General features: G+C 41.8%; 2 protein-coding genes across 5 annotated transcripts in view; one reads left to right on the top strand and one right to left on the bottom strand.

The window, feature by feature from the left end:
• Nucleotides 1–2259: 2259 nt before the first annotated feature.
• Nucleotides 2260–3171, bottom strand: LOC129592918 (uncharacterized). Its single transcript, XM_055489073.1, has 2 exons — nt 2841–3171; nt 2260–2363 (listed from the first exon to the last, which is right to left on the bottom strand). Exons 1-2 carry the CDS (start codon nt 3169–3171, stop codon nt 2260–2262), a joined length of 435 nt encoding a protein of 144 aa, XP_055345048.1.
• Nucleotides 3172–4040: 869 nt separating this feature from the next.
• The window catches only part of LOC129592969 (midasin-like), a 38455-nt gene continuing 15482 nt past the window's right edge, over nt 4041–27013 (top strand). Inside the window, exons 1-36 of one of the 4 annotated variants that reach the window (XM_055489129.1) lie at nt 4041–4278; nt 4371–4571; nt 4639–4710; nt 5147–5310; nt 5376–5478; nt 5540–5682; nt 5829–6006; nt 6144–6426; nt 6634–6809; nt 7157–7345; nt 7527–7663; nt 7722–8012; nt 9801–9876; nt 9937–10205; nt 11471–11649; nt 11703–11794; nt 11917–12033; nt 12099–12245; nt 12455–12602; nt 12800–13085; nt 13462–14037; nt 15473–15800; nt 16019–16222; nt 16364–16978; nt 17300–17536; nt 18222–18463; nt 18532–18648; nt 18963–19150; nt 19262–19398; nt 19649–19942; nt 20343–21116; nt 21174–21572; nt 22086–22271; nt 22366–22590; nt 23179–24050; nt 24579–24718. In XM_055489129.1, the coding sequence (XP_055345104.1) occupies nt 4228–4278; nt 4371–4571; nt 4639–4710; nt 5147–5310; nt 5376–5478; nt 5540–5682; nt 5829–6006; nt 6144–6426; nt 6634–6809; nt 7157–7345; nt 7527–7663; nt 7722–8012; nt 9801–9876; nt 9937–10205; nt 11471–11649; nt 11703–11794; nt 11917–12033; nt 12099–12245; nt 12455–12602; nt 12800–13085; nt 13462–14037; nt 15473–15800; nt 16019–16222; nt 16364–16978; nt 17300–17536; nt 18222–18463; nt 18532–18648; nt 18963–19150; nt 19262–19398; nt 19649–19942; nt 20343–21116; nt 21174–21572; nt 22086–22271; nt 22366–22590; nt 23179–24018 (8664 nt within the window). In that variant the 5' untranslated portion in view covers nt 4041–4227 and the 3' untranslated portion in view covers nt 24019–24050; nt 24579–24718. Of the gene's footprint in view, nt 4279–4370; nt 4572–4638; nt 4711–5146; nt 5311–5375; nt 5479–5539; nt 5683–5828; nt 6007–6143; nt 6427–6633; nt 6810–7156; nt 7346–7526; nt 7664–7721; nt 8013–9800; nt 9877–9936; nt 10206–11470; nt 11650–11702; nt 11795–11916; nt 12034–12098; nt 12246–12454; nt 12603–12799; nt 13086–13461; nt 14038–15472; nt 15801–16018; nt 16223–16363; nt 16979–17299; nt 17537–18221; nt 18464–18531; nt 18649–18962; nt 19151–19261; nt 19399–19648; nt 19943–20342; nt 21573–22085; nt 22272–22365; nt 22591–23178; nt 24051–24578; nt 25027–27013 lie in introns of those variants that run through there. The other 3 variants (XM_055489127.1, XM_055489128.1, XM_055489131.1) reach the window with 3 other exon arrangements.

Below are 27013 nucleotides of genomic sequence, written 5' to 3' on the forward strand. Positions count from 1 at the left end.
GGTGACTATGTCGTTTGCCAACACCAATGCCCATGGACAGTCTACAGCTTAAAAATGTTTAATTTTGTAATAATTAGGCAAACGGCAATTACGTAAAAGCAATAACTTAACTAAGTAGCTAAAAAAAAGTGCTTTAATACAACAGTATGGAAGTGGTCAACACACTGACCACTGGTCAGCAAAAAAAACTAAAAGCTGACAAAACCCGTTTCCATGTATTTTGACTACTATTACCCGATAGAATACATAAACAAAAATGTTAACGATATTTCTTTGCCATAATGCTTAATACAATTGCATGTGGTACTGCACAAAACACTTTTTATGAAGTTTGAAATTACACTTGCTGCATTTCGGGCAAGCGTAGCTGCCTTTATGATGCCTGCATCGTCCGCGGTTGCACTTTCCCTGGATTTGGTCGCAGGTGGCACTGTCATAGACGGCGAAGATGGTGCAACTGCAGTGCTGATAGGCGCCGATTCAGATATAAGCTATCACTATGCACTAGCAATTTTTGAAAAGCACCTTAGCCGGAAGTAACCCGCAAGACTGCCGCTAAGGTCAGCATCGCCACTAGCATTGTGCACATTACAGTTTGCATAGAATACATAAACATAAACTGCTATTTTCAAATGCCAGAGCCTGGTCAAATTTAGAATTCTTCTGTTTTCCAAAGCTACCGGGCTCCCTCAATTTGTTTGTGTGCACCGCTAGCGTAGGTAGAAACGCGGCAATGCGCAAAAGTGCTTGAACGTTTTTTTGTCCGGAGGCGGACAACGTTTGAAATGATTTTGCATCTTCGCCGACCGCCCGGGGTGCTGGCCTGAAAAAAAGCTTTCTGGATTTTGCCAGCTTCCGAATGACGTTCTGACACCTGCAATCGTGTGGCACATGGCTGTGTACAAACCGACAGCAGCTTGATCCGATTAAGTAATAAAGCGCTGCTGTCGCAGTTGCACCCGCCCGTGTATTCAAGACCCTTCACGGGCAATGGTGTTAGCAGACGACACACGTTTTTGACGGACTGTGGTCATCTATGGTTCAATCTTCTGAACCCGTGTTAAGCGTTTTTAGATAAAACGTCCTCACTTGTACCTTGTTGATTTATCTCCGGTTTAATTATTCATTCACTAATTAGATAATTAACAAGACCTACGACAGCTAGAAAAGTCCAAAAATTAACGATTTTCGCGGACTTGCCGTTCGTAATTAACTTCAGACAATAGTTTCAACTATATTTTTACTGCTGCTTAGAAGCCCCTTTTTGATTGTTATGGTATGGGATAACGATTAACTGTTGCCAATCGCTGGGGAAAAATTTCCAAACAACTTGTCGTTTCCAGACACCAATGCCCGTCAACGGGTTAATTAACCGAAATATTGGACTAACTCGTTGTCTGCTTACCATGGACAATATGGCTTTTCTCGTGGTCCAAGCCTTGTACCGATGTGGAAAAACAACTGCCACAAAACGATTGACTGCCAGACAATCATTAGCATAATGAATGATATTCGTCGTAATCAAAAGCATACCATTAACGCAGATGCAGTACTTTTCCGGGAGGAAGGTAGTGGTACGGCGACCGTTGTAGTACACCACCAGAATATTCAACGGGCAGTGAATGGTGCACATCGTAAAGTTCAAGAAAGCTGTGTGGAGAATTAAAATACCCTGTTGCAGGTTTGTGAGCGTTCACGTGAAACAGCACGGTAAAAAATATTAGGAACAGCACACTGCCCAAGTATGTTTCGGACAAAGAAAAAACGAACCAGATTGACAGTTGGGATTTGTAAACTACCCATGCCGGGACTGTGCTGCCGTTCTTGCTGATATTATGCACGTTATTTAGCACTGCTGAGTCATTGGCTGCTGTATTCAGAATTTTTTTCTGACTGTGATAAAAACGTGTTGATGATGGCGTAAACAAGTGCACCAGTAAATTTATTCGTCAAGTAACTGCACCAGCTGGTGAAGGTCGGCAAATTAGAAATTAACAGAGCGATCATTATATGAAAGCCGAGAACGAAATAACAGGAACTTTACCCATGATTTCCCCGCCAGCAATAACCAAAGCTGCGACCATTTGGTTCCTGTCATGGGTACCGAAACGCAACGGCTTCTCCCTTTTCCTTCGTTCTAAATACGCATACTTCAGTATGCGTAAGCAATTTTGGCATACCTGAAAAGATAACCTTCCGACTGTTCGGCATAAGGTTGTCCGTTGAAGACGATGAAAATTGCTACATAAGGAATTTTCTTCAGGCGACAACGATGAGCATATAATCAGCCAAAAGACATATCCGAACGTGCATCGGCTCGTGCTCCATGGCATTCAACGAATCATTAGCGACAATTAGCACAGCTATTACGCAAGTGTAAATGAAATTTAGTATAAGTCCCAGTCTTATCGTGGAAGTGTCGTTAAGTGTCGCATGTAACGGTACAATTTACAAAATGACTTGTTTGTTGGTTTCTATGTCAGCCGGTACTGCGGTGAATATCTAAAGACAGTCACTCGGAGGTCGTGAAAGTGAAACACTGCGCTGGATTTTCCGGTCGTGCAAAGTACGCGTGCGCATTTTCCACCGCATTACTTCATTATCCGTACAAGCAGGTTTCTTGCGTGCGTTAACGTTGGCTAAATGACGTTTCGTATTTCCACGAAACAATACGTTTTGTACCATTTTTTGCGCATCCTGATTACAGGAAGAAACCACCTCGTTCGGAAAGGCTTGACTAAGTCCCTCATCGAAGGAAACACTCTACAGTATACATGCAACGACCGTTGTTATGCGTTCACACTAACCAGCGGTTGATGGCTAGAGAGTCGAGTGCTCACCACACTGCGCCTTCTGTTCGGCGGTACAGGTAGCACCAGCCCGTTTGCAGGCCACCGGCAGGGTCGGCGCAGGAACTGGCAGACCGGGAGCCGGCACAGGCACACTCGGGGAAGGAACAGGAACACTGGGAGCAAGGGCATTCGGAGTCGGGATACCGGGAGCAGAAACAGGGACACCAGGAGCCGGTGCATTCGGAAGCGGGGCACTGGGTGCCGGTACGCTGGGGACCGGTGCTGGAACACCCGCCAACGGTGCAGCTGCTTGACAAGCGAAGCGTAGCGTGTTGGTGCCGGCGCAGGCGACAATCAGGATGAGAGCAATGGTCTGCATTTTGACAGGAATAACTTGTAAAGGTAACCGACGGTTAGCAGCTGAACTTGGAGATTTTTTTGGGTATTTTGAAAGTTTTCGTGAGGTACAGCTTAGGACAAAAAAGACGCATAATCCCACCCATAGCATTCCGAACGCATGCGGCGCAGTGCGCTGTACGACTCAGCTAAAATATCCGGTTGTCGTACAAGTGCACTTGCCACATGCGTACGGATATCTGGGTATGGGGCTATGCGTCTTTTTAGTCCTAAGCTGTAAAGGACTAAAGGTAGTGTTTTATCTTGCTTATATATGGCCAGACGAAATTGCAAAGTTTCGTAAGTGCAAAGTCTCTTTAGCTCGAAAATCATTGTTTTGCGGCAGGCGGTATTCAGTATTAAACGCCAGTGGTAAATTGGAACCTTTCGGATATCAGTGGATGTAAAGTTGTAAACATAAGTTTTACTTGTAAAAGGAACATTGTGATAACTTGGATGACTTTTTTAAAACATTGATTATCTGATTGCGAAAGTGGAGGCAAAACACGCTAAGAAAACACAAATTCCAATGGATGTCGAGACGTGTAAAGCTGACGCTAAGTGCGTAAAATGAACCGAATCAAGTGAATAACATGGATCGGATCAGAGCACCGCACATGCACGCGTGTATTACGTAGTAGTAGGCATACATCAGACTGATCAGACTCATCAGAGCACAGACTGACGTGGCACGTCCGACTCCAATACCATACCAATTCATAATTCCAATGGAACCGGAAGTGGTTGCGGCTGCCCATTTATCGCAGCCTTGATGGCATTCCCAACCGTAAATGCCATTGCGCAACGGTAGACGATTTTATTCCGTTCTCAGTTCTGGCGTGCTCACTTTACCGTTTGCTTTGCAGACATTTCCAAGTGCTTTGAAAGTCAGAGTTTGATCGTATTCTTTGAGCCATTCGTAATGAAATATTTTCTTTACTGCCGTGAGAATCATCTGGAGAATTTTAGCGTGTAAAAGTCTTACACATTTTCTCCGCCATCTGAATGCCCGTTGAGTGAATCGGCGTGCTGCGCAGTCATGGACGCTGCTGTGGAAATTGCTGCAACAGCTCATACTTTGCCAGATCCGGTACGCCGTGTGATATAGCATCTGCAGCGTGGTTTTCTTTTTTTCGGTGGTGTACCAGTCTTGCGTATCAGTTCGACATCTTCATCCTACAGGCATGCTACGTTGCGCCGTCCAGTTACGCCGAGCAGATTGCCAGCGCCGAGCTCTTCATCCAGCACGGGAAACCCGTCCTGCTCTGCGGACCGACGGGCTGCGGAAAATCCGCGCTCCTGCACCATCTCGCCGCTCGGCAAGGCCGGAGCGCCAGCCGGGACTTGATCACCATCCAGCTGTGCAAGGACGCCGATGGCCGCGTCAGTTCAAGCACAATGCTGTCAAACAGGGGTTCGCGTCTGATCGCGTTGTTTCTTGATCTTGCAGGCGCTGCTGGGTTCCTATCACTGCACCGAGATCGGCGGCGAATTCAAATGGGTGCCGGGAATTTTAGCCAGAGTAAGGAATGATTGATATTTTTACTATCATTTTTTATGTCAATTATTTTTTTCGGATTTTTTCTCAGTTTCTTAGGTTTGTATTTTTATCATGTTTATTTCTTTTGTTCTTATTTTGTTCATTTTCATTAGCAGTTTTTTGCTGTCCGTTTAGCCACTGTCTTGAAAACTGTTTTTATCCTTTTTGTGAATTATTTGTTAATTTTTTTGTTTTCCATAACTTTTAAAATTATAAACTGTGACTAGTTTTAGATTGTTTTTTATAGTTGATTCCATCTTTGTTAACATTTTGCATTTTGCTGTCTATTTTTACCATTTTTTTTATTAACGTTATTTTGGATTGTGACGTTTATTATTTTTGAATTTTCGTTTTTATATTGCGGTACAATGACATTGACACTAGAAAAGTAAGGTTTCGTGGTGGGATGCACGCACAGGTTGTGATGAATTCGTGCTGGGTGATTCTGGACGATCTGGACAGCGCGCCGATGGACGTCGTCTCGGTCTTATTGACTCTCATCCAGACCGGCGCCCTGAATATACCAGAGATCGGTTCCACGATACAAGCAGGCGACGGGTTTCGAATATTCGCCACTTTAAGGTTTTTTCATTTTATTTTTTTCCGATTTTATTGTGGTTTTCACTGTTGATTTTTTTGCTTCACAGGACACACGATCCGTCCATCCAGCAATCGCACGTCGATCCCAGCTTGTTCAGTCATTTCAAGCGGATTTATCTGGAAAAACTTCCCTCGGATGAAATTTTGATGGTGGTTATTATTTGTGATATGGATTTTTTTTAGAAAACAATCTATTTATTTTTATTTTTAGATCAGTCGTCGGCTGTTTCCATCTCCGTCCATGCAGACCTTCCTCCCGGAATTGCTGCGCATTTTCAGCACAGTGACGAATGCCGCGGAAATCGCCGATATGGATGCTCGGCGCTGTGTTGCTCATCGGCTGATCTCGCTCAGGTTGGAAATATTAATATGTAACAATTTCCAAATGTTTTCATTTCCTGTCTTAATTAAATTTTTAAATTATCATTTTTACTGTTTTGTCTACTTTAAAAACGATGCAGTCTCTGTTGTGGCTGTTAGCGGACCTTTGTTAATTGCAGAGATTTCTTAAAATCCTGTCAGCGAATATCCTCTTATTTATCTTTAAATTCCCGTGCGTATGCGGAGATTCTTCTACAAGACGTCTGTGATTGTTTCGTGGCCTTCGTTCCGGGGAAAGAAGCGCGTCTGGCCTTGGCGCGGCAGTTGGGTGTCTTTCTTGGATTACCGAGCACTGATGTACGTATCTCAGTACCTGTATCTGTAGGCGGGACATTGGGGATTTTTACATCTTTATAATTTTCTCTCTACTTTTTCTGTAATTTAGGATTTCTTTCATAAATTTTTTAAACTTTTGTTATGAGCTGCTGCTGCAGGTGGACTACAATCTCGGCAAACGCCAGCCAGTGGTGGTTGACAGCAGCCCAAGTGATTTTCGTGTGGGACGAGTATCTCTCGCGAAGGTGCCATTGATCGAAGTGCAGCCAAGCACTGGAGCGATTTCTCTCAACAGTCGACCGGTGTTCTCGCTGCATCCGTCGGCCTGCCGCTTACTGGAGAGCTTGTGCATGGGTGTGGCGCACAACGAAGCCCTTCTGTTGGTCGGGGAGACGGGGACCGGCAAGACGACCTGCGTGCAGTATCTCGCCGAAAAGCTCGGTAAGTTAGCGTAAATTATTTTTCATGATATTTTTCTAAATCATTGTTATTTTCCAGAATAGTTTAAAATTAACTGCAAAATATTCTTTCTATTTTTCTTGATTATTTTCAAAATTACTGTTATTTCTTGATTATTTTTAAATTGTTTCGAATTCCAACTTTATGTTTTAATTTTCAATATCTCAGCGCTGAATGTTTTTAATGCAGGTCGGAAGTTGCACGTGATTAATTTGAGCCAACAGGCGGAACTGACGGATATCCTGGGTGGGTATAAACCCATCGAAATGGGGCGGGTTTTTGCCGAGCTGCAGGTCGTCTTCTTGGATCTCTTCAGGCGAACATTTTCCCTCCAACAGAACGTGGTTTTTATCGAGAGAGCCCAGGTACAAATCAACAAATAATTTTCACAGTTATTTTTAATTTTTTTAGAATAAGAGCTGAATAGAATAAACATAAAATTGTTTAGAATAAAAATAATATAAGAATTTATTTTTAGAATTTTTGTAGCATAATTTTTTCAGAGTAAATTTTAAATTAGCTAGTATAACTTGGAAATGCTAATGGAAAAAGTTAAATTTATTTTTTGCATTGTGATTCACGCAATACTTTTCAGCATGACGTGTTCTTTTCAATAGTATGGTCGTCCATTTTTCTCAAGCGTGCGGGAGTATCACGCTGGAGTTGTTCAGCTGCTATCCTGCTAATTATTGATTTTTTGAAATTTTTGTAGAAAGCTTTACTACAGAAGGACTGGACTTTACTGGCCACAGCGATGCGGCATATTGTCAGTAGCTTCTCCAAGCGAAAAAACGCCGACGAGAAGCTGGTTGGTTTGTGGACTGATTTTGCTGAGAAGTTGGCTGTTGTGGAACGGCAGTTGACCGTGGCGAAGAGGAGTCTCCTCTTTACATTCTTAGAGGTAAACTGTCTTGTCGGCTTATAATACTGCCTTTTGTTAAAGGTAATAATTGCAAGAAAAATTAAAAAAATAATTTGTAATAAAAGCGAAAATAAATGCAATAAAAAAAGAAGATAATATTTACAATAAAAAATTGTTGAAAATCCTTATTAGTCAGCAGCATTATTCGTCTTTTACGCAGGGAACGCTGGTGACAAGTTACCGCAGCGGTGAATGGGTGCTGTTGGATGAAATTAACCTGGCCACACCGGAGTTGCTGGCCAGCCTCAGCCATTTCATCGACAACACGCAAACGTCCTTCCTTCTCATTGATCGCGGGTATTTATTCTCTTTTTCCAATTTCATCACTTTCACAATTTCCTTACTTATTCTGCAGCGATGACATGCCCATCCGCCGGCATCCCGACTTCCGCCTGCTGGCCTGCATGAACCCGGCCACGGATCTGGGGAAGCGCGATCTGCCGGCGGCCATCCGTAGCCGTTTCACCGAGATCTACTGCGATGATTTATCCGACCGCGGGGAAGTCCGGCAGATCGTTGTGGCGTATCTGCAGCCGTTGGCGTTGAACGTGGAGCTGCTGGAAAAGGTTGTGGAGCTGTTTTTTATTCTCAAGACGCTGGCCGAAACCAAGATGGTGGACGGCGTCAGCCATAAACCACATTACAGGTTGGGGAAATTATATAATTCTTTGGAGAAAAATTACAATAAGAAATTACATTAATTACATTAATTCATGAAAAATTGTTCAAAAATTTATTACATAAAAAATTACATTAATTTATAAAAAGTGTCCAATAATAAGAAAAATAAGAATAACTTGATATTAATTGCTGGTAAATTATTTAATGATTTGTAAAAAATCAGAATAAAAATGATGATAAATCTTGGAAAATTATCTAATACTGTAAATTTGAGAAAAAATGGGATAACTTAATGCTAGGAAAGTGCACTCGCTCTTTGCGGGCACTGCATGACCGAAGCGTAGCAGGACTATAACATAAGAAAAAATGATTAGCACGCATGGATTACCCCGTTTTACTTTAATCAATCCTCCTCGATTATTTAATGCTAACGTTCCGGTTGGTAGAGTTTTTACTATAGTGGCAAGTGAAACCTCGGCCTTTGGCCCCGGTCTGCAGCGAAGTTTATGAATAACCGGAATAAGTGTCTGAAAACGGTAAAACAATCATAATAATATTTATTTGGCTTTTGTATATGCAATGCTGTGCGCGGTCACCGACTCACCGTCACATAACGCAATTATGCACGGTAGGGTAATTTGACGCTGCAAGCCTGCACACGATCTGAATGGTCGGATTTAATGAACGCCGGTGGCAGCTATTAATAAGCTTGATAAAAAAAAATCAGGTTCCCGTATAAGGCCCAATTCCCAATCTAGCCAAAGATTACGTTCTGTACCATTCTGGTGATAGTGTCAGGGGAACACGACAAAAGTGTACTCGGGGCATTTTGGCTGGGTGGTGAATGCTTGGTAGTTGTCTTCGTTTCAAGAAACATGCCGCATATCAAACTGGCTGTTGTAACGTTTTCTGAAGGGTAAATAACCAGTTTGTTCAGGACATATGAATGCTGATGAAAACGAAGCTTGGTTAGGTCATGCTAAAACTCAAGGTGTTTCCCCTTACTCACACAAGATTTTCCATTAAAATTTTTTTTATCTTGCCGCGCATTAAACGGACTTTTGTAACGTTTTCTAAAGCGTAAATTATTCGACTTCTTCGTTTTTATGAGGTGGCCCAACTGCCTGGTGAGCGAAGCGTGCTGCCAGAAGTGTCAGGTATAGCCATAAATTTAAATTAAATAAATTTAAAAATAAATTTTAAAAAAATAAATTTAAAAATTTAACATAAATTTAAATTTATGTTAAATTTAACTGTGTTCGCTGCATCTAGTGAATTACTCGATGACACCGATTTGAAAACGCTGAGGAAAAATTGACATGTTGATACTCCCTCTATAGACTTACCTTTCTGATAATACAGTAGTAGTAAAAAACACCTCCTGTGACTGGCAAAACCGTCCCAAGGACATTCTGGGGGCTCCCCTGCCGAAGTCTTCTCAAGGATGACAACGTTTTTGTCATTTGGTGCATGACATGAAAAACATATTTATAAACATATCGGTGACCTTTTAAAAACTGTCGCCAGCATTAGTTCTCATTCATAATTTCGCGAAATTCTCACCATAATTTAGCAACAAACATCGTCGTGTATATGTGCATTTGATTGCGATGACCGACGCACAGACACCACATTTTTCATTATCCTTGAACATAGAATACCTTCGCCACTCTTCGGTCGATTAATTTCTGGAGAATTATCTGATAATTTGATTAGATTAAATGACTCATTAAATGAGAAAAATTAGATCAAAAACAATATTAATTGCTAGGAAAACTAGAGAAAATTGCGGCAATTATTTATTCCTTTGCAGTCTGCGAACGTTTACGCAAGCCCTGAAGTTTGCCGTGAAAAATCCGATGGGAAAAGTTGTTCGATCCTTGTATGAAGTGGGTTGCTTGAGTAACTGGTTTGGGTTAGCATAAAATTAATTGTCGTGGTTTGGACAGGGATTTTGTCTGAGTTATCTGACGCAGTTGAGCCGCGAATCGCAGAGTCTGATGAAGAAAACCATTGCCGAGCATTTGTTCGGGGAAGTGAGATTGAAACATCCGGATTTGTCGCTGCGCCCGCCCCGTCCCACCGCGGGGCGATATGAGCTGATCGAAGGGTACTGGATCGCTTGCGGCCAGCTGGAACCGCTGGTGGACGAGAAATACATCCTCACCGAGACCGTCAAGAGCAATCTGACGGAAGTGGCGCGGGCCGTTTCTGATGGGTGAGTACTTGACTTTTTTTCCCCAGAAATCTTTGTGCAGTTACATTACTTACATACTATGTACGACAAAAAGAGGTTTCAGCTTCGGTTTAACAAATATAGCGCAGATCCACGCTTCTCTGTTCGAATCCAGTGCTAGCGATGAGATGCGCACTGGCTGTGTTCTTGTTTCACATCTCTCGCACCCATTTCTCGGGAATAACAAAACAGAATCAGCCAAGCAATACAGCAAAAGGTGTAGAAAAAAATTCAAAACTTTTTAATACCAAACACGGGGTTGTTTATTGCGAACAGCAGAAATTAGTTGTAGTTGTTTTTCTCGTAGGCTTCAGCATAGGAATGATAGGACTGATATTACGCAGAGATCGTATGTTGTGTCTACGAGGAAGTTAAATGACTACAGTTTCTGCTGTTCGCCATGAACAGCCCCGTGTTTGGTATTAAAAAGTTTTAAATTTTTTTCTACACCTTTTGATATATGATTTGCATAGATATATTTCGAGATTCACGAAGCACGAGCGTTAGAATGTAGCGTGCGAAGTCAGTGCCAATGTTAAACTGGTGGCGTGTCGTTGCGAGGATAATTCTCGAACCGTGGACCGACTGAATCCTCTTTTTGTCGTACATTGTATACGAGGACATTTGGGTGCTGTGAACATACCCTGCACGATTAGGCTGGCGGCTAAATTTATAGCCGTTTGCATTCAGACTGTGATATCAGTAGCGTTGCGAGCTACGGCTAACCAGCTGTTCATCGCAGCCTAATCGTGCAGGGTATGTTCACAGCACCCAAATGTCCTCGTAATTCTGTTGTATACAGTAATTAATTTGTGTAATTAGGATAAAACTATCATGTAATTTTTGTACTGTAGTTTTATGGAGCAATTTAATTTGTGGGAATAAATGGGCCAATATAATTCAAATGAAATTTAATCTTTGGTTATTTGACCGGGTAATATGGGCCAATATAATTCAAATGAAATTTAATCTTTGGTTATTTGACCGGGTAATTTAATTGTAATATTTTAATGTTTAAGATTTACTGGTACAGTATAGTTTTCTTTATTGCTGCAGTCTTTTTAATTTTATGTAACGTTTACATAATAATAAAATACATTTGTAATTTAAATTGTCAAGTATCTGTATTCTGTAGCCGTATAATTTTAGCGTGAGATTGAGTTGTATCTGGAAATTTAATTGGAGTAATTTAACCATGTAATTTAACTAATTTGCGTAAAAGCGTGCAATTAAGATTGTGTGATTAGACAAGTGCCGGTGCTGCTGCAAGGCGAGACGTCCATCGGGAAGACGAGCTTGATCACGTGGCTGGCCAGGGCCACCGGCAACCGCTGCGTGCGCATCAACAACCACGAGCACACCGACCTGCAGGACTACCTCGGGTCCTACCAGCCCAACGAAGACGGCAAACTGGTCTTCTGTGAAGGTCTGCTTAACGAATTATTTTGCGATGCACAACGGTAGTTATCTTGTGATTAGGAATTCTGGTGGACGCCGTGCGGAAAGGCTACTGGATTATCCTCGACGAACTGAATTTGGCGCCGTCCGACGTTCTCGAGGCGCTAAATCGGGTAAATCATACAAACAAACTCAAATGCCAGCTTTTCCTTAATTTATCAAAAAATCAATATGGATATTAAAATTAATATGAAAATAAATTGAAAATAATATGGAATATTTCTTTGCCTTGCAGTTGTTAGACGCCAATCGTGAGCTGTTCATCACGGAGACGCAGCAGATTATCCGCGCTCATCCCCACTTTATGTTGTTTGCCACACAGAATCCGCCCGGCTACTACGGTGGTCGCAAAGTGAGAGTTTTAGTTGGAAGAAAATTCCCTGCGCTTGTATTGTACATTTGCTTTGCTTTGTGTAGGCGCTGTCGCGTGCCTTCCGCAACCGCTTCATCGAAATGCACTTCGATGAGATCCCGCGCGAAGAGCTGGTAAAGATCTTGCAGCAGCGCTGCGATCTGCCGGAAGCCTATGCCAAGAAGATGATCTCCGTTATGGTCGACCTACAGGTAAATCAGAAGTATCTGCAATTTATCCTAAATATAACTTACAGAGCTTTATTTTTATTTATTTATTTATTCTTTATTTTATTTTTATTTTAAATTTATCCTGTATTTATTTTAAATTTATTTTAAATTTATCCTCTGTGGCTTTATTTTAAATTTATCACAAAAAATTCTCTAAATTCTCTGCCATCTATGAATTGTTTTGCATTTAGACGCTGCGGAAGAACAGCGGGATTTTCGCGGGAAAGCAGGGATTCATTACGCTGCGTGATCTCTTCCGCTGGGCGGAACGCTACCGCCTGGCGACGGTTCCCGCTGGAAATCAATTCTACGACTGGTCACAACATCTAGCCGAACACGGTGAGACCGACAACATTGTTGGAATTTCATTTATTTTAATTTGAAGTACCCGTAATTGAGTTATTGTCATTATAATTTTTAAAAATATTGTTCTTGCTTTTCTATGAGTGTATTAATTTCTGCGTATCTAGTAACTGGATTATTTTTTTGGATTTGATTTACTTATGCATCAGGTTAATTTGTGCTGTTTAATTCAGGCTTTATGCTATTGGCGGGACGAGTGCGCCGGACCGATGATGCCGACGTGGTGAAAAGTGTTGTGGAGAAGCACTTTAAAGTCAGCGTTAGTTCGGAGCAGTTATTCGGTTCCTTTGGAGCACTGCCCAGTTCCATCAGCAGTCAAGCGGTCGCACAGGCCTTTAAAAATTCCCATTCGGAGCAACTCCGGCATCTGGTGTGGACGTCCAACTGGCAGCGCTTGGTGGTGCTGGCCGGTACGGCGCTGCAGTACGGCGAGGCGGTGCTCCTCGTCGGCGACACGGGGTGCGTCCAGGAATTTCATTTTTATAATTTTATTTTAATGCACAATTTTTCTTTTTATTATATCATTTTATTCTTTTTTGATCTTGTTTATTTTGACATTTTTCCTAAGCATATTATAGCCTTGCCATACTTTTCATGCTTTTCTACCCGTGCTTAGGTATTTTTGAGTGTTTATAATTTTTTTGTAGATATTTTTCCGTGTATTCTTCCCGGATTTTACACGTTTTTAATTTTTTGTTTTTTATATTTATCAATTTTATTTGTACATATTTGTCTATCTTAAAAACTTAGTAATAGTAGTGGAATTAAATTAGGAATTAAACAAATTTGGAAGTTAAAATAGAAGCGTAGTTTAAAATGCTTCCGATTAATTTAGCTGCGGAAAAACCACCGTCTGCCAGTTATACGCGGACCTTAAACAACAACCGCTTCTCTCCGTCAACTGCCACATGAACACCGAGACCGCCGACTTCCTGGGCGGTCTTCGTCCCGCCCGCCATTCCAGCGCTTCCGGGGCGCTCTTCGAATGGAACGACGGCCCGTTGGTGGCCGCCATGCAGCAGGGCGCCGTCTTCCTGTTGGACGAGATCTCCCTGGCCGATGATGCGGTCCTCGAGCGCCTCAATTCGCTCCTGGAGCCCGAGCGGACCGTCGTCCTGACGGAGAAGGGTGCCGCCGCCGCGGGCGGGCGTCTGGATGTCCCGGAGGTTTGCGCGGCGCCCGACTTCCGCCTGGTGGCCACCATGAACCCCGGCGGGGATTTCGGGAAGAAAGAATTATCCCCGGCGCTGCGTAATCGGTTTACCGAAATCTGGTGTCGGAATTTGAATATCCCGGGTGATTTGCGGCTGGTGATGGAGCAGAATTTATGGCCGGAAGCTGGAATTATGCGCGGTGCTTTTATCACGGCGATTTGTGAATTTATCGAGTGGATGGTGCAGCAAAATAACAGGTTGGTGTATGGCTGGGACTCGAGCTGGGCCATCTTTTAAACGAAATAAAATTTAAAAGTGGAAAAGTACTGTTTTAAAATTTATTTTCCGAATATTTTTCTGTTTTAAACAAAGAAATCAAATGAGTTTACTATTTATAGGTACAGTACTTATTTTCCATTTAAAATTAACGGGATAGACTGGTTTGTAACATGCCAATCTTTATGGCTACTTTGAAAATTGTTGCTGCTCCTTGGTTTGGCCCGTTTTCGAAGTGTATAGGTTCATTAGAAAGCTCATAAATCGCGCTTTTTAACAGATAGATTTTCAAAAGCTGCGCTAAAAGCACAAATGCTATGGAAACGTTTTTATTGTGTGCGCCCTAAAAAAATCTTATTCAAGCACCAAATCGAACATCTTCAGGTTTGATGTCTTCAGCTGAAACATAAAATTATTTTACACACTGGATTTATTTGAAAAAATCTTGAATGAAAAGCTAAAAAGATATGAATTTTTGAACATAGAACTAATTCTTCTTACTGTGAAAACCACTGAGCGTTGGAGTTCGAATGACTCTATCGCAAAACCAAGAAAACCCAGTGTGTATAATAATTTCCTCTTTCCAATGGTACCAAGAACAGCCAATTCCATTGCGGAAATGGAATGCAAGATGCGTAAAACTGTAGAAACTTTATTCCCAGTAAATTAGGGTTTTCGTGTTTTGAAAATGGTCCGTTGCATCGGTGCACGAGTTTGAGCAGACAACCACGCTACCTGCAGGCTGCGCATGGCATTCATGAAATCGCAGTCCGCGCACGGTCGCACCGCTACGCAGAAACGCAGCCCGCGTGCGGTTGGGTATACTTCAATTCGATTTGTGGTGGCAGCTACGTGAATCGAACCGTACAGCTGCACCCGTGCGTCATTTTAGACCCCCGGTACCTTTTGGTTTTAGAAAGATTTGTTTTTCTATTTAGTTTCTGTGCTTTTCAAAGGAGGTCTCATTTTAAAGAGCATTTTTTTCTATTCTAGAAAATGTGGTTACTGTAACTTCTCTAGGAAGGAAGCAAAACCAGTCTATCGCCTTAAGAAAGGAAATTTAAAATTTTTTTCCGAATATTTTCTCTGTCATAGACAAAAAAACACATTAATATAATAATAGTAATTACTGTTTTCGACATTTATTAATTTTTGTAGTATTTTAATTAATCGGCATTTAATCTGACCAGTTTCTCCACGGTCCACCTAAAATTATTTCAATAATTCGAATTTAAAAATTTCAATTTTTCATTGCAACCCGTTTCAAATGCTGGCAGCCCGGCTTTAATTTTCGAATCTTTGATTTGAAGCGTGAAATGTGCACCGTTAGAAATTAATTTAAATTGATGAATGAAACTGAATAATAGTTAATAAACTAACTAAGCTATTAATTATTAAATGACATTTCTGTCCTAGGTTACTGATCAGCACGCGCGACGTGATGAGCCTGATTAAATTCATGAATGCCTTCGTGTGCGCCCCGCCGGAGGGATTGTGCCGTTCCCTGAGCGGTCAGCCGCATCTGGCGTATTATCACGGATGCCTCACTGTCTTCCACAGTCTGCACAATGAAATGGACAGCGAACGGATTGGGCAGTTTATTGGCGCACAGTTCCACACTGATGTCTTCGCTCCGTATTTTGCTGAACTGGGAATTGCGCTTCCATTGGATTTATCTGGCGAATTATTGGTCGATAAAGACGAGTATTTTGGTGTTGCGCCGTTTGTCGTCAAAAAGAATCCGGTAGGAGTATTTTTTGAAGAAAAATAAAATTTAAAAATAATTAGAATAAACCTCATAAGAAATAAAATACCAGAAAAACCTTCATTGATATAATATAAAAGTAAATTCTACTAAAAATTAAAATTAATCTTAAAAAAATATGTTATACAGATAAATAAACTACATCAAAAAGAAATGTTTGCGGTGGTAAATGTGTAATGAAACCGGTATATTTGTAGAATGCGGTGCGCGCTGTCCCGGTCAGTTACAGTTTCGACGCGGACAGCGTTAAGAAGAATTTATTGCGGATTATTCGCGGGATGGCCGTGACTAAGGGCGTCCTGCTGGAGGGATCGCCGGGCATCGGGAAGACCAGCATCATCACCGCCTTGGCGCGGGCCTGCGGCTACGACGTCGTCCGCATCAACTTATCCGAGCAAACTGTAAGCCCGCCACGTTTTTCCGTTTGCAGTCCAAGTTAAATTGAAATGAATTGATACAAATTATTAAATAGAATATAATAAATAAGAAAATAAAAATATAAATAAGAATATAAAAATAAGAAAATTATTTTTTCTGGGCAGGATATAGCGGAATTGTTCGGCGCCGACATGCCGGTGTGCGACGCTAGCAGCGAAGGCTTATTCGCGTGGCGCGACGGCCCTTTCCTGCAGGGATTAAAGCGCGGCAGCTGGATCCTGTTAGACGAACTCAACCTGGCGTCCCAGTCCGTTCTAGAAGGCCTGAACGCCTGTCTGGACCACCGCGGGGAAGTGTTCATCCCCGAACTGAACCGCACCTTCACCGTCGACACGCAGACCACCCGCATCTTCGCCTGCCAGAACCCCCTGGCCCAGGGCGCCGGCCGCAAGGGCCTCCCCAAATCCTTCCTGAATCGCTTCACGCAGGTGCTGATGGAGGCGTTGAGTGACGGGGATTTGTTGGAGATCTGTTGTCGGATGTATCCCGGCGTGGAAAAGGTCACGGTCGAGCGGATGTTGCTGTTTAACGCCGCGGTGGAGGAAGCGGTGGGGGCGGGGCAGGAGGGGCGGCCGTGGGAGTTTAATCTGCGCGATGTGATGCGCTGGTGCGATTTGCTGTTGGAGCGGGAGGGAAATGATGATGATGGGAAGTATCAAGCAGCGCTCGTGGATTTGCTGTATGCGGCCAGATTCCGCACCGTGCAGGATAGACAACTGGTACTCTTAAATTAATTTTAAATATATTTTAAAATTTATTAATAGAGTTTAAGTAATTTATTTTTAAAGAAATAACTATTATTTCAAAAATCAGTCAATATAAAAATTGAAATTTATTTAGTCAGTTCAAATGAATTTCAAGCATTCAGTTTTGAAGTTTCAGCGGATTTTTAAAAAGCAGAATGAAAAATGTTTTGAATTTTAATAACAAAAATGATAACGTTGACGCTAAAAATGCCTGTAAATAATAATAAATAATCCGCGGTAAGTGCGAGTAATAATAAATAAAGAGTGCGTTATTTACCCATATGATTTGCGCAGATATGGCAGCTGGCGCAGGACATTCTGGGAATATCCGCAACGAGCCGGTCGGTGCCGGCGCGGCAGTTCTTGCGCTGCGAGATCACGGAATCGTACCTCCATCTGGGCGTGGTATCACTGGAGCGAGGAAAATGCCCCACTGCGGACAGCGTCCTGGATCTGCAGCTGCTGCAGTCCCAGTCGGCGCTGCTGGAGAAACTGGCTTTCTGCGTCAAACACAACTTTGTCTCCCTGCTCGTAAGTAGAGCCCCCAAACAGTATACTGTACTGCCGTATACGGCATACTGTACGGCACAACAGTACGTAACCGTAGTGAAAATTGGTACTGTAACGAAAGTGCCGTACGTAACCGTAAGCCAAAAACACGGTTTTACAATGGGCTTGCCGTATACGGTACTGCCGTACGTATACGGTATACCGTACGGTCAATCCAGTTAGTTCTGCCGTAACCGTACCGTAGCCGTAGGAGCCGTAAGCGGAAACCGTACGTAGCCGTACAAAAATTTGTTACTGTTTGGGGGCTCTACTCGTAAGTGTCGTACAACCGGGATAATGAAAATATATAAATAGTAATAAATAAACGTTGAAAAAGAAATTTAAAAAAATGTATATCCAGTATGCTAGGAATAAATTTTAAACTGAAATCTTTTAAATGAATAAATTAAAAAATTAATAGTAATAAAAAATATCCAGTTGAAAATAAAAGCTATTTGAAATTTGAAGTATTTAACAGTTGTTATGAGTTTCACGTAAAAAAATGTTAAATAATTGATTGAAAAATCATGGTATAAGTTTTACCTGGAGAAACTCAGTAAATTTTTTCAAGAAATAACAATTTCAGTGTGAGAATCGAAATAAATTTTTGTGCAAACTGTAATACCCTTTCAAAAATTCGCACCGAAATTGACGGCAGTATTTGTAGGTCGGCGGAGCCGGTGTGGGTAAAGCCGCGGCGGTGCAGCTGCTGGCGGCGCTGTGCGGCCAGCGACTGGAGACGATGTATCTGAACAGCGCGCTGGACGCCACGGAATTATTGGGCGGCTTTCAGCAGGTCAGCCAAGCGCCCTCCGCCTCCGCCGGGCGCTTCGAGTGGCGCGACAGTGTGGTGGTGCGGGCCATCCGCGACGGCGGCTGGCTGCTCCTCGACGGAGCCAATCTCTGCAGGTGTGTTTTACCCTTTCGTTGGATGTTGGCGGTATTTTTTAGGAAATTTCAAAAAAATTATTTTTCAGCGCGGCGGTTTTGGACCGGTTGAACTCGGTGCTGGAGCCCCACGGGGAGCTGTTGCTGTCGGAATGCGGCACGGTGGGCGAGGCGGTGCCCTGCATCAAACCGCATCCTAACTTCCGGTTCGTATATAGTAATACAGATGTCTGTTTTATATTTTATTTCTGTAATTTGTTTTATATTTTTTCCGGCTTGCGCCTTCTTTATTACTTTTTTTAAATTATTTTTTACTGTTGTCCTATACTGGTATTCTTTTATAAATTTAACTATACCGCTTTTATTATGCTTGGACTTTTTTTAAAAATAATTTTGCTGACTTTATCCTTTGTTTTTTTTAAAATTTGTAATATCGTACAAATTTATTCGTATTGTTTTTATGGCCAGTTTTTGTTGTATTATTTTGTTAAAAATCTGTATGCATTACCAAACGATTTAGGTTGTTTTTGGTGATGGATCGGAAGTATGGTGAATTATCGCGCGCGATGCGCAACCGGGCCATCGAGATCTTCGTCCCGGCGCTGCTTAATCAGCGCGATGAAGAAACGCTGGCGGCGCAGTTGGGCGTGCCCCTGAACGACATCGGTGTCGTTTTAAAGGGCCTGCACCATCAGATCCCGTCGAAAGGTAAGTTTTTTCTAAATTACAAAAATTGCAAAAATTCTGTCTATTGACATTTTTAATTTGTTAGATTTTCAGGTAATTTTTGTGTAATAATATTTGCATAATTGTTTACAGATTTGTCCGTGGCGGCGTTGCGCGATGTTGTGGAAGAAACGATGATGCGACGCAGCATCGGCGCCAGTCTGGACGGCGCCCTATCGAAAGCCGTCTGCAGCGTGGTTACGTCGCTACATTCCCTCGCAAATGATACGGTAATTTTATTGTCGCTGCTTCTTTTGGCATATTACCCAGATTTATCAATGCGTATATTGTGAAATCTTTTTGCTGCAGATTTTTTTGAGAATTCCCTATATTTCTTGCTTGTCAGTATTTTTTTAATATTTCCAAGTTGCGTAATTTTCTCTTTTTTTATTGTCATAAATTTGTATTATTCTCTTTCTTTCTTTTTTTAAAAAGTTAATTCTTTGGAAGTTGTATGAATGTTGCTGATTTCTTGTCCAGCAGGTAGCTTTGTACGTAAATGGCGATCCGGTGCAGGAATTGGTTCATCCACCGTTTCCCGTCGTTGTACGGGATATTATGTCCCATCCGGCGCAGACCAACACGCTGCGCAACCGACGCGTTGTGGAATTTATTGCACAACAGCTGCACCGGATGGAAACGCAGCCGGTTGTGTTGGCGACATGCCTGGAGATTTTCTTCCTCACCGCTTTTTCAGCGGAAGCGCAACTAAGAAAAATCAGCGCGGAGGAATTTTTATCCACCAGCAGTGTGCTGTTTCCGATGCAGCAAATGGTAACTTGAAATTCTAATTGAAATGATACGAAATAAAATTTTAGCAGTTAATTTTCCAAATCTTTTTTGGTGAAGAGTCAAAAAATTAAACGATATATATTAATATATAATTAAAATCAGTATTTTCAGCGGTTAATAAATTGCCGTTTATTCTGTCATTATTTTTTTAGCAATTTCTTGCCATAAAAATTACTGGAATAATAACTAAAAAATTCCGTTTTTAATGTTGAACCTTTTAAATCTCAAAGCGCGGTTTTATTTCGAAAATGATTTGAAATAAAATCAACTGCTAGTTGAAATCAATAAAGTAAATTTGTAATTTTATTTTTTGAATATTTTTTTACCGAAAAAATGAATTTAAATAAAGTATATTAAAGGAAATATTTTCTCCTAAATTTAGGAGATGGAAAAATGGCCGGAACGACCGGAAACCCGACGCTGGCTGGTATCCTGGATTTTTCGCACATCCAGCAATGCCGCTCCCAATTTGTCCCTATCCAGCATCCAACGCGACGTCCAGGAGCATTTTTCCATCGTCCAACAATGGACACATCAAGAAATTCAGCGCGCTGCTCTTGGAATCGAAAGTTTCGTCGCGGGAATGTGGCTTCGCAGTTTGGCGATTTTATTAAAGCATCCGCTGGATCGCAGCTTGCTCAGCTTAATCTGGATGCTCTTCCTGAAAAATCTCCATCCCAGCGATGAAATTATCGAAAAATCTGCCGGGAAATTAGACATTCAACTGCTGATTACACAGGATAAAGAGCGGATTCGTTTTCGACGGTGTTTCGATACTGTTCGACCTTTCGCTACTGAAAACGAATTTTTGAAGCACAGAATTTTATCAGAATGCCGGTTTTCCGCGGATTCAGTGGAAAACGGTAAAACCTGGAATATTTTCCAAAAATCCCTGGAAATTTGCGATAGCGACGGTGTTTCCGACTTCCGGTCGATTTTTAACATGGATTTATCGGCAGTTTTTGTTAAGAAAATCATCACCGGAAATACCGTCGATTTTATTGAAAAAATCACCGAAAACTGCCGGTTTTTTCCGGATGCGGTTCGCGAAACTGTGATGTATTCCGTGTTTGATTTATCTGTGAAATCCGTGGAATTTGATGTTGGAAAAAGTGTGGCGAGTGAAATTTTCCCCTGGGAATTTTCTTTACCAACGGTAAATCGCATTTTACATGAAATCGTCAAAAAACTGATTTTCGGGAATTCGGAAAAGGTCACGGTGGCGTTGAAGGATGTGGATGATGTGGTACAGCGATTTGGCGAGTTGCGCAGCGTTTTTTGGAGAAGGCTGCAATGCCGGCAACTGAAGATGTCTGAAAAAGAGCAAGTTAATTTTTTCCTGAATTTCTGGAACGGCCGATTGCAGACCGATGCGACTTGTCCGCAAGAATTATGGAAAATTCTGGCTGATAACGGGAATTTTGAAGGAGACGTCGGGAAGTTGGAGAAAAATATTTTGGAGGGTGTGGAGATGTTGGTGGCGGAGAATGAGCGGCGCAGCGTGGCGGCGGATTGGATGGCTTTGGGAATTTGCGGGATGAAGGTGTTCTGCCCACCCACGGTGGATCCCGTGCAGAAAGTGCGCGTCAAACGCCAGTGTCTCGCGCAACAGGTTAGTGGCTTATAAAAATTATTTAACAATTAAAAATATTTTTTAAAGATTTTTTACGCAAGCAAAAACGGGAAAATTGCTGTAAGTTTTTTTAAAAGTAAAATTGATAGAATCATTTGATTCTTTAAAAATTTTATTGAAAATAAAAAAACAGATGAATTTGGCATCATTCTTATTTGCACTACAGAAATTAAGAATTCAATCTAAAATATATTTCATAAAACAAACAGAAAAATTGCGGGTATTTTTGTTGCTAGCATTTATCAATTGTATTTGAAAAGGGATTTTTTTCGGATATGGATGAAAAAAAATCAGATAATTTTTTTTATTGTCAAAAGTGCCTGCCGATAGAAATTTTGAAAAAAAAGGAATTGATTTTTCAGAATTTCTTGAAAAATTAAAAGTATTAATAATGTGTTTAAATTTTGAATAATTCATGTCCGGTTTTTGTGAATTAGGAGATGCCGTTTTTTGTTAAAATTGTGCGGGATCGTAAAATACGCGTGTTGTTAGGAGGATGATTGCCAGACGAGTCTGCACGTGGTGGACGAATATTTCACGCGTCTGTACGGTTCGGCCGATCCTGAAAACTATGATCCCCTGGTCAGTGAGCCATACCACGCTCACCTGACATTCTGCCGGCGGAAATTGGCCAAACTGCAGGCGCTACCGGAAGTCTACCGGCCCGCGAATTCCACCGTATGTGGTTTTTTCTCTTGTGATTTTTATTAGTTTCAAACTGATTTTGTAATTTATTTTTATTATTTTTGTATTCGTTTGTTTTGTTGGGTAGTATTTTGCGATGGTGCAAGATGCCGGTTACGTCCGCGAGAATTGCTTGAAGACCGGAAGTGAATTGTCCCGAGCGTTGGCGGAGAAAGATGTCTCGAAAAGAAAAAAAGTCGTGGATCAGCTGGGCAGCTGGCTGCTCAGTGTCGTGGCGGTTGTGGACGAGCTGAAGCGGAAGTATTTAGTCTATCGCGATATTCTCCTCCTGTTTCTCTCCAGTCTTCACCAGGTATGCTATTTTTTAAATATTTTGGAAAAACCTTTGAAAGTAAATTGTAAAAACATGATTTAATTTATTTTAATTTAATTGCAATCAGAGCAGGTAGCCCATTTCCGGCTAGGTTGACAGTCTAACTTGGGATTTTAAACTTGGCTGAACATCAAGAGTTACTGTCGAACAAGTAGCATCCAATAACCAAGAATTTAGAAAAAAACAGGCAGATATCTTTATTTTGAAAAAAACATGATATCTTTATTTTGTGAATAAATTCTCGTTGGTCAATTTCAGAAAATATTTTTTTAAAAACTGATTTAAAAACTAACAGTTACAGTAATTTTTTCAATAATTATTCTTTTATTTTGTGAATAAATTCCGACTTGTCTGTTGTAGGAAAATTTAAGGAAAAAATGTTTTTTTATGATTTTGTTTTACGAAAACCAAAAGAATTTGTTCAGCAGTTTATTTTGTGATTTTGTGAATAAATTCTCGATGCTCTGTTCTAAAGAATTGAAAAGTTTATTTTTTAAGGTAAGAATTTCGATAAAAGAAGCTAAAAAAATTATAGTTATTAAACAAATTAATCTATAATAATTGCAGTTTATCCACGGATGGCGGTTAATATTCCACGACCTTCGAGAAAGCATCTTCCTGCAAGAATCCGAAATCTCGGACACCGTCCGCCAAACTGTGCAACATCTGTCGCCGCTCTCTAATCCCGATTTTATTTCCGTGGCAAAACGCCTCTGGACATCCCGGTTAGACATCCTCCGATTTTTCCGGCATTCTACCGGTGAAATGGTCGCCACCGAATTAAAATTAATCCGTTTTATTCTCCGTTTAATCCAACTCCACCAGAAAATCGCCGGTTCCAGTTTAATCGCGAATAAATTAACGGACGCCGTGATGCGACGTTTCGCGTTGATCTGGAGCGAAATTGAGGAGCAAAAAAAACGGGAAGTCGTGGAAAAAGAGACGCTGTACACCTTCGCCGGGGAGACGGTCTTCCCGACGTATCAAAACGTGTTTTCCGATGTCTATAAAAAAACCGATGCCGAGACAATCGAAAAAATTCAACCGGAAGTTGCTGCGGAAAATCGGATAATTTTGACGGAAAATTTATGCAGTGATTTGATTGAACTGCACTCCGCGGTTGTTAACGAGCGGACCGGTGTTCCCACGCCGGAATTGATGAGAATTTTATCCGCGGAAGGTCTGGAGATGAAATTCTTGTTGGAAAAACAAGCAGCGGGGATGTGGATTTTTCGGTGGATTTTCTTGGAATTTTGGTGGAGATTCGGTCGGCGTGCAAGAATCTCGATGATGCGGAGAGATCTGATGGCAAGAAAGGGGATTTCTATCGCGGGAAAAATATCCCAGAGTGTCGGAAGTGCTTGCCGGTGTTGCGGGATGTGGAGACGCGGGTGGCGGAGTTGTTGAGTGAATGGCCGTCGCATCCGGTTCTTCTTGAGGTATTTTTTATCTTCTAGTTTTTCTGGATTATCAGGAATTAAAACAAATTTATTAAACAACTTAAGCAATTACTGCACGCCTCTAAATTATTTTTTTTAATTGTTATAAATTTAAATAGTGCAAATTAGACTTTCAGTTTTTAAAATAAAATTTTTATTAGCTAATACATGGACTAAATAATTTAACAAATGAAATAAATATTATTAGACAATAAACAGGATAATTATTTTTAATAAATATTTATAGAAAACTGGTGATCAGGTTAACACATAATCAGATAAATTTTAAAAAATTACTGAAATGCTTTTAATTGTCCGAAATTAGAAATTCTATTGAATCCTAAATTTAATTAGAATTACAAAGAAATCATTCGTTATTGAAAACAAAATTCTGAAAAAATTTAAAAATTTATTGGAATACTTTAAATTGTCCTAAATTAAAATTTTTCAAAATGCTTTAAATTGCCTTGGAAATAAATTCGATAAATAATCTAAATAATCGCAGCAAAAATTGGATTTTTTCCCCAGGCCTCCATGGTAATCCAGCGCATCCTATCCTTCCCGGCGACGGAACCCGTGGCTAAATTCCTGGCCGGTCTGGAGCTCCTTTTGGACCGCTGCCAGCATTGGGAAGCCAAGGCGCACAGCGGCGTCAGTCTGCAGCCGCAGTTGGAGCAGATCAGCCGGCTGGTGCTGGACTGGCGCCGGCTGGAGTTGGCGCAGTGGACCACGGCGCTGGACGCCGTGCAGCGCGACGCCGCCCGTAGTGCCACGGGGTGGTGGCTGCACCTCTTCACCTCCGTGCATCAACTGCTCGCGCAGGGAGCGGCGGCGCCGCTGCCGGCGTTGATGGCGGCGCTGCAGCGCTGGATGGAAGCGGGGAGCCTGGGGACGTTCGGTGCCGGGTTGGCGCTGCTGGAGACGATGGAACGGCATTTTGCGCGGCTGCCGGGGGGCAGGAATACCACCGGCAGAGGTGCGGTACATTTATAAAATTAAAATAAATAATAAATAAATTTTTATTCTACTTATTTTCTTTATTTTTTGTAATTGTTTTCTTTACAATTTTTACATTAAATTTTCCTAGTATTTTCTTTACAACATTTCTGTATATTTTGTAATATGTTTTATTTATTATTTCTTGTATATATCTACAACAAATTTTTTTATTTGCCTAAATAAATCGTATTTTTGGAATTTTTTTAAAACCTATTATTTCTTTTAAATTTTTTCCATAACTTGTTTTTCGTATTTTGCTTAATAAATTTTCTTTATATTTTTTTATTTTGTGTTTTTATTTGACCGAAGCGTAGCGAAGGTCCTCTATGTTCAGCGATAATGGAAAAAGTGATGTCTGTCCGTCGGTCACCGCCACCAAATGCACATGTGCACTGGGGCGTTTGGTACCAAGTGCACACATGCGCGGTGGCCGTATATACTCAGACCACTTGCAAATGAAGATGTCTGTCCGTCGGTCACCGGCACTAAATGCACTGGGGTGTCTGATACTAAATGCACACATGTGCGGTGCGCCGGTGGCCGTATATATTCGGACCGTTTGTAGCTCGTGCTGTCTGTCCACCGGTCACTACCACCAAATGCACCTTTACACTGTGGTTTTTGGAATGAAACACATAAACATGGGCCCTTGTATGAGAGTAGTAACCAAAGGCTCCGGTTAGCCCCGAAGTGCCGCCTTAAACCTTCTGCTATACTGCCTATTAATAAATAAAATTTCCCAGTGTGCTATTCGTAAGAGGCAGTGTCTGTCAGTGCAGGTCCACATCGTATCGCAGGCTCCAAGCGAATCTAAAAACCTTTCATCGGACAGATCGCAAAACTTTCAGCTGGATAAACTGCCCTCCGACAAAACACTGAAAGAGCTGCTCTTCGTTTAAAGGATTACTGCACGAGTAATCAACGAAAAAAGTAGCGTTATAAAGTGGCGCGCCACAATTGGACGGCGGGATTGCTACAGTTTGCCCAACCGTGCACTTAACTGACAAACCCATCCGGAGAAATACACTGTATCCGCCCGATACAGTAGATTCTTTCGATACGAGTACCGATACAGTGGACGACTTTCAGGTCATGGCGTAGTCTTCCCCTTGCCGGATACTCAGCACGAGCCTTTCTCCCACCGCACGGCACACACGCTGCTTTTTGGTGTGCATATAGTGTGTACACTGATTGAGAGCTTGCATCTTTCCGAGCAAATTGTGCATGCTGTGCCTGAATTTTTTCGTATACTACACTGAGTATATTCTGTGGTAGAAGTCTATCGGGTGGATAATTTACTGCTGAATGATCCTGCGCTTAAACCGGCTAAACCGTTCGCCAATCCAGAAAAACATTTCCCGCAAATTTTGCCGTCTACATTATTTTACTTTTCGATGCGACCAACTGGACTTCCACCAGTGAAAAATTCCTGAAGAAAACAGTCACACAACAGCGTGAGAGCGTGAACGGACAGTTTTCACAATGCACGGATGCGTCTGTGAAAAATGTGCATTGTCCGCCCTGTCACCATTACGAAAACGGGAACATTTGGGTCAGATGAATCAGACGGGAACATTTGGGTCAGGCTATTGCATGACCGCATCGAAACGGCCGGAGTGTTCGACATCCCTTTCATAGGTTTTTTTCTCCTATACTTCGACTGCTGCCTTGTATGGGCTCCCCCTTACCTTACTTTCCATTATCTGGGCTCCCCTCTAGATAAAACAGCTGCAAAACTGCCCATACTGTCAATGCTGCCGGAAGTGCGCGCAACCGACCTTGTGCGCGGTTACATTAGTACTTGCAGTTTTGCAGCTGTTTTATCTAGAGGGAGCCCAGATAAGGGAAAGTAAGGTAAGGGGAGCCCATATAAGGCAGCAGTCGAAATATAGTTAGCGAGCTAGCCATGCCGCTGAAATTGCGCTCGCTATAGTATACGTCAATCGTGTAATCCTGCTACGCTT

This window comes from Paramacrobiotus metropolitanus, unplaced genomic scaffold, assembly GCF_019649055.1.
Source record: "Paramacrobiotus metropolitanus isolate TYO unplaced genomic scaffold, Prichtersi_v1.0 Parri_scaffold0000057, whole genome shotgun sequence".
Taxonomy (NCBI): Eukaryota; Metazoa; Tardigrada; class Eutardigrada; order Parachela; family Macrobiotidae; genus Paramacrobiotus; species Paramacrobiotus metropolitanus.

Excerpts from the sequence above, each read along its gene's own strand:
- LOC129592918 (XM_055489073.1), bottom strand. The coding sequence starts at position 3,171 with ATGCAGACCATTGCTCTCATCCTGATTGTCGCCTGCGCCGGCACCAAC. Across the intron at positions 2,364-2,840 it reads CGAACAGAAGGCGCAGTGTG|CTGTGCTAATTGTCGCTAAT; the intron begins GTGAGCACTCGA and ends CTTGCGTAATAG.